A 4,864-nucleotide genomic window follows, 5' to 3' on the forward strand; every position below is an offset into this window, starting at 1 on the left:
GCCTGTCATGCTGGAGACCTGGCTTCACTTCCCAGTGCCTACCCATGTTAAAAAAAAATGAAAATCATGTGAGAGTCAAGGTATATTTTTTTCTTTGTACCTAACCAGGTTAATGTGTCACCATTTGATGACCAGATTTCCCTTTCCTATTTGAATTGCCTTGACTCCTTCCATGGAATATCAGTTGACTTCTTATGTTATCTATTCCGAGGCTCTCTATTCTGTTTCCTGAATTAACTTTATACTTTTATGCAAATAGTATACTGTCCTAATCACTGTGGCTTGGAAACATATAGTGTTAATATTCCAACCTTGTTCTTCTTTTGCAGGATCGCTTTGAGGATTGCAGATACATTGCATTACAAAGTAAAAGCTAGAATTCAATTGCGAATCCCTACCTCCTTGAATGGTATTATTTTGAATCTTTATAGGAACAGGTGGGGAAGTGGCACCTTAATAGGCTGAGTTTTCCAACAAATGAATATCTGTTGGAAAACATTTATTTATGTTTTCTTTAATTTCTCTCACTAAAGTTTTTTTACTTTGTATTATAGTGGGATTGTATGTCTTTTGTAGAATTTACTAATAAATATTTTATATTTTCCCTACTATTATATAATAGAGTTTTTAAAATTATCATTTATTTGCTTCTAGTGAATATTCTCCAATTTATATTATGAATACTAACTTTTATATCCTGAAATATTTGTAAATCCACTTACTAGAACCTATATTTTTGTATATTCTTTAGAAATTTCCTTTTAGATTATCATTTGCCTTTGATTAAAATAGATACCCTGTTAGAAATCCTCATGTCTTTTCTTTCTTTTCTAGGGTTCAGGTTCAGATCTGATGACTCTCTGGGAGACATAGTGCCACATCAATCTGCTATTGGGGCTGGGGATTTCCTAAATCTTCCTCCCTCACAAATTGCTGTAGGTGTGGCAGTGGTGGATACTAAAAGCAAGAGCTCACTTTTTCCACGGGAAGAGCTAAAAACTCTCCAGACTAACAAAAAGCTACTGTCACTGAGGAAAGAATAGAATAAAACTATACACAATGTATTTACTTGCAAATCAGCTTAATCATTTTTAAGAATGAAAAAATAAGAAGTGTCAGCATCAACTTCGTTATAGCACTGTAATATAGTAAAAGTTACAACTTTGGTTTTGAAGGCATCAATGCATTTTACCAGTCTGAGTATCTGTTTGGAGAGGGAACAGAGCAAACTTTGTATGCAAGGAATAGAGCTTGCCTGTTGGGACCCATGTGAATATTTCCCAAAACACTGAAACAAGGTGATTGCCATTGTTTTACCTACAGTGCAATGTCATGACAGAAAAGGATCTAAACAGAGGAAATTCCTCAAAATTAACAAAAGGCAAATGAACAAGCTACTGTCATCTGTGGCAAAATAATACAGCTGGGACATATAACAGACATTGTGAACATCTGAGGAAAACAGTGAGGGGTTTAGTGGTGAGTTACTTTCTGGAACAAAGTATTTGAAAAGGTATCATGTATAAAAGAATTTAGAAACCAACAGTCTTGCTCACTGCAAAACACAGGTTCAGGAGAAAATAAAACATTACCTGAGGAGACCCAGAACTATCATTGCCAGGTAATCTTCAGTCTCAGCACAAGTGGTAAATAAAGGCTGGGCCAGAGTTGTAAGTAGACTGTCTGAGCATTTAAGGAACACCTCATCACAAAGCTAATCTGCAAAGACTAAGAGAGTATTTTGTCTTTTCTTCTCTCTGTTTCTTCTTTTTTTTCTTTTTGGGTCAAAGTATTTAATAAAAATCTCTGTCAAGCCAACAGCTGCCCATATTTAAGATCAAACTTCAGAAACCCCATATGACAAATATAATCTTTAAAACTGTTTTAAAAATTCAGAAAACAAATAAGAAACTACAAACTATAGCAAGTTAACTACATAAATACCGAGTAGAGTAAAATCTAATATCCAGAGTAATCACTTTATATTATTCAAAATGTCACATTTCCAAAACAATGTGGCATATGAAGAAAGATCAATGTATGTCCCATTAACCAAAATAAAATAATAATAATAATAACAGAAACTAGGGCTCAAGAGACATTGGGCTTAGTAGATAAAGTCTTCGGATCAGGTGTCCTAAATATGCTCAAGAGCTAAAGGGAAACATGAACAAAAATTAAGAAAAACATGAGAATGATGGCTCAACAAATACAGCCTCAAATCCACAGATGATATTTATCTTGTTTACCAATTCAGAAGTTTTTCTTAATACACTATCTAAGCTAAAACAAGGCAGTGAGTAAAAACTGGATTTCATTGGCTTTGTGTAAATTATAAGGACATGGTCAAGAATTTTCTCTTTTTTCTTTAATTATTTTGCTAAGAAGATAACATGAAACAGAGGAAGGTGTTTGGTTTGTTGTTTGTTTAAAACAGATGATTTTAAAGTGATATAAATATCTGTCTCCAAATTATTCTAGTTACTAAATATGAAATAGTAAGAAGAATGCATTTTACGTCATAGAATGTAGTTAATTAATTTGAGTTTTGTTCACGATCCTATATGTATCTGGTATTAATGAATGGCTTTCCTGAGATTTTGGGTGCTCTGTAATGAAAGTATTTTATGTGAGCATCTTTTGTTCTCTTAAGATGTTCCTTTTCCTTCTTTACTAATATAATATTCTCCAAAGTCATTAAAATACTATTAGAGATAATAATATGTGTCAATATTATCTTCTGGCTCTCACAATAGATTTTCTTCATTATGTTCTCCTTCAATATTTATCTTTAATGGATTCTTTAGTCTTTCCAGTCAGTTATCTTAAATATCTTTCTTTTTTTACCCTTCTTCTATTCTCCATCTTCTCTATATTTGTTCACTTTCTGACATTGATTCTTTTCTGAACTACCCGATATGTGCACATCTTAAATATAACCATAAAAATCAGCAAGTAGGGCATTACATACATCAAGAGTAAGAAAAAAATCAAGTGTTTGTAATCAAAGTTATCAAATCTATTTCCCACATATATGAGTAATGTATAGTTAATAGGAGATGATAATCATGGTAGAAATGGATGATAGATCAAGTAAATTCTTTTTGGTGTCAACAGAATACAAAGAAAACTCTCAAGCTTTCTATATACTGTGACTATTGATTCAGAGAATACAAGGAAAACACATTTAAGTCAATTATTTTCCTTAAAAACAAAACAAACACAATGGAGAAATAAACAAATGATTTATGAATATAGAGTCATAGAGTATAAAAGTGTTACATTTAGGAGAATTATGAGATTCTATGGAAGTATATAGGTGAAGTCTTTGTTAGAGAGCCAAAGAGAAAGTAATTCTATTAAAAATATGTCAAATGGTATTTCCTCTTGTAATAAATTTGTAGAACAGTATTCTATATTGAGTATCAAATAAGATCATGGAATCTTAAAGACTCTGTAGAAGGCATTTTTTACCTCTTTGTTCCTTAAACTGTAGATCAAGGGGTTAAGCATAGGGATGACTAAAGTGTAAAACACAGAGACCATTTTGTCACTTTCAAAAGAGTGAACAGAGTTAGGTTGTACATACATAAATAGTAGAGTCCCATAGAACACAACCACCACAGTCAGATGAGAACCACAAGTGGAGAACGCTTTTTTCCTGCCCTGGGCTGAGTGCATTCGAAATATGGCTATCAGTATTAACATGTAGGATACTAGGACTGAGAGAAGGGAGGAAATCAAATTAAATGCTGCAAATACTATGCTCATTAATCCTAGTTCTCTTTCATTGGAACAGAGCATAGATGTCAAGGGAATATTATCACAGTAGAAATGACTGATGATATTAGAACCACAAAAGGTCAATGTAAATATCTTAATGGTGAACATCAGAGACAGAACTGTGCTGTAGAGGTAGGGGACACCCACAAGCACATTGCAAAGTCTCTGGTTCATTACAACACTGTACAACAGAGGGTTACAGATGGCCACATAGCGGTCATAAGCCATGGCCGACAATATGAAAAATTCACTGATAATGAACAAAATGAAAAAAGCCAATTGCATGGCACAGGCATAATAAGAAATTGTATTTTGCTTCTCAACAAAATTTACCAGCATCTTGGGACAAATGACAGTAGAATTGCCAAGATCAATGAAAGCCAGGTGTCTGATAAAGAAATACATAGGGGTGTGGAGATGGGAGTCCAGCTTGGTCAGGATGATCATGCCCAGGTTTCCCACCAGCGTGACCATGTAGATGAGGAGAAAGACCCCAAAAAGGGGACCCTGCAGCTCAGGGCGCCTTGTGACTCCCAGTAGAATGAATTCAGATGGCACTGTCAGATTCTGTTGGTCCATTTTATCCTGTTATCTTTTCTGGAGAGAAACAGAAATGTTGGTATGAGTTTTCATGTAACATTATATAAACATAATACTTGTAGAAATAATGAAGAATATTTCTTAGAGTGAATGATAGGATATTAATTCCCAAGTCTGATTTTGAAATAATTTTTAAAAGTTCTATTTTTCCAATGTAGGGGGTCTCAAACAAAACACCTTGTGCACTACGATGACACATATTAAACCCTTAATAGAGCCAATAATGTTTTAAGCATATCCACTGACAACATAACCCTGTAGGAGCCAAGTGTTAAAACAAGACCTACAGGTTTTGTTGGGAGCACCTGGCCTCAGGATGGTGGCAGTAAACTGTAGAGATTGTTATGTAGAGCAGTCTGGGAGGAAGAGAATGTTTGTTTACCCCAAATGGTTATTTGAAGTAAGAAGGAAGAACACTGAAAGATAAGAACTGTGTTCCCTCAGGAAATGCATGCATGCCTATTGTCATCCTGTGGTATAT

At 34.1% G+C, this 4,864-nt stretch overlaps 1 protein-coding gene across 1 annotated transcript; it reads right to left on the reverse strand.

The window, feature by feature from the left end:
• Window positions 1-3,435: 3,435 nt before the first annotated feature.
• On the reverse strand, window positions 3,436-4,374 carry LOC143666541 (olfactory receptor 8K5-like). The gene has a single exon (XM_077140219.1). It carries the CDS (start codon window positions 4,360-4,362, stop codon window positions 3,436-3,438), a length of 927 nt encoding a protein of 308 aa, XP_076996334.1. The 5' UTR covers window positions 4,363-4,374.
• Between the last annotated feature and the right edge of the window lie 490 nt (window positions 4,375-4,864).

Source organism: Tamandua tetradactyla, chromosome 23 (genome assembly GCF_023851605.1).
Source record: "Tamandua tetradactyla isolate mTamTet1 chromosome 23, mTamTet1.pri, whole genome shotgun sequence".
Taxonomy (NCBI): Eukaryota; Metazoa; Chordata; class Mammalia; order Pilosa; family Myrmecophagidae; genus Tamandua; species Tamandua tetradactyla.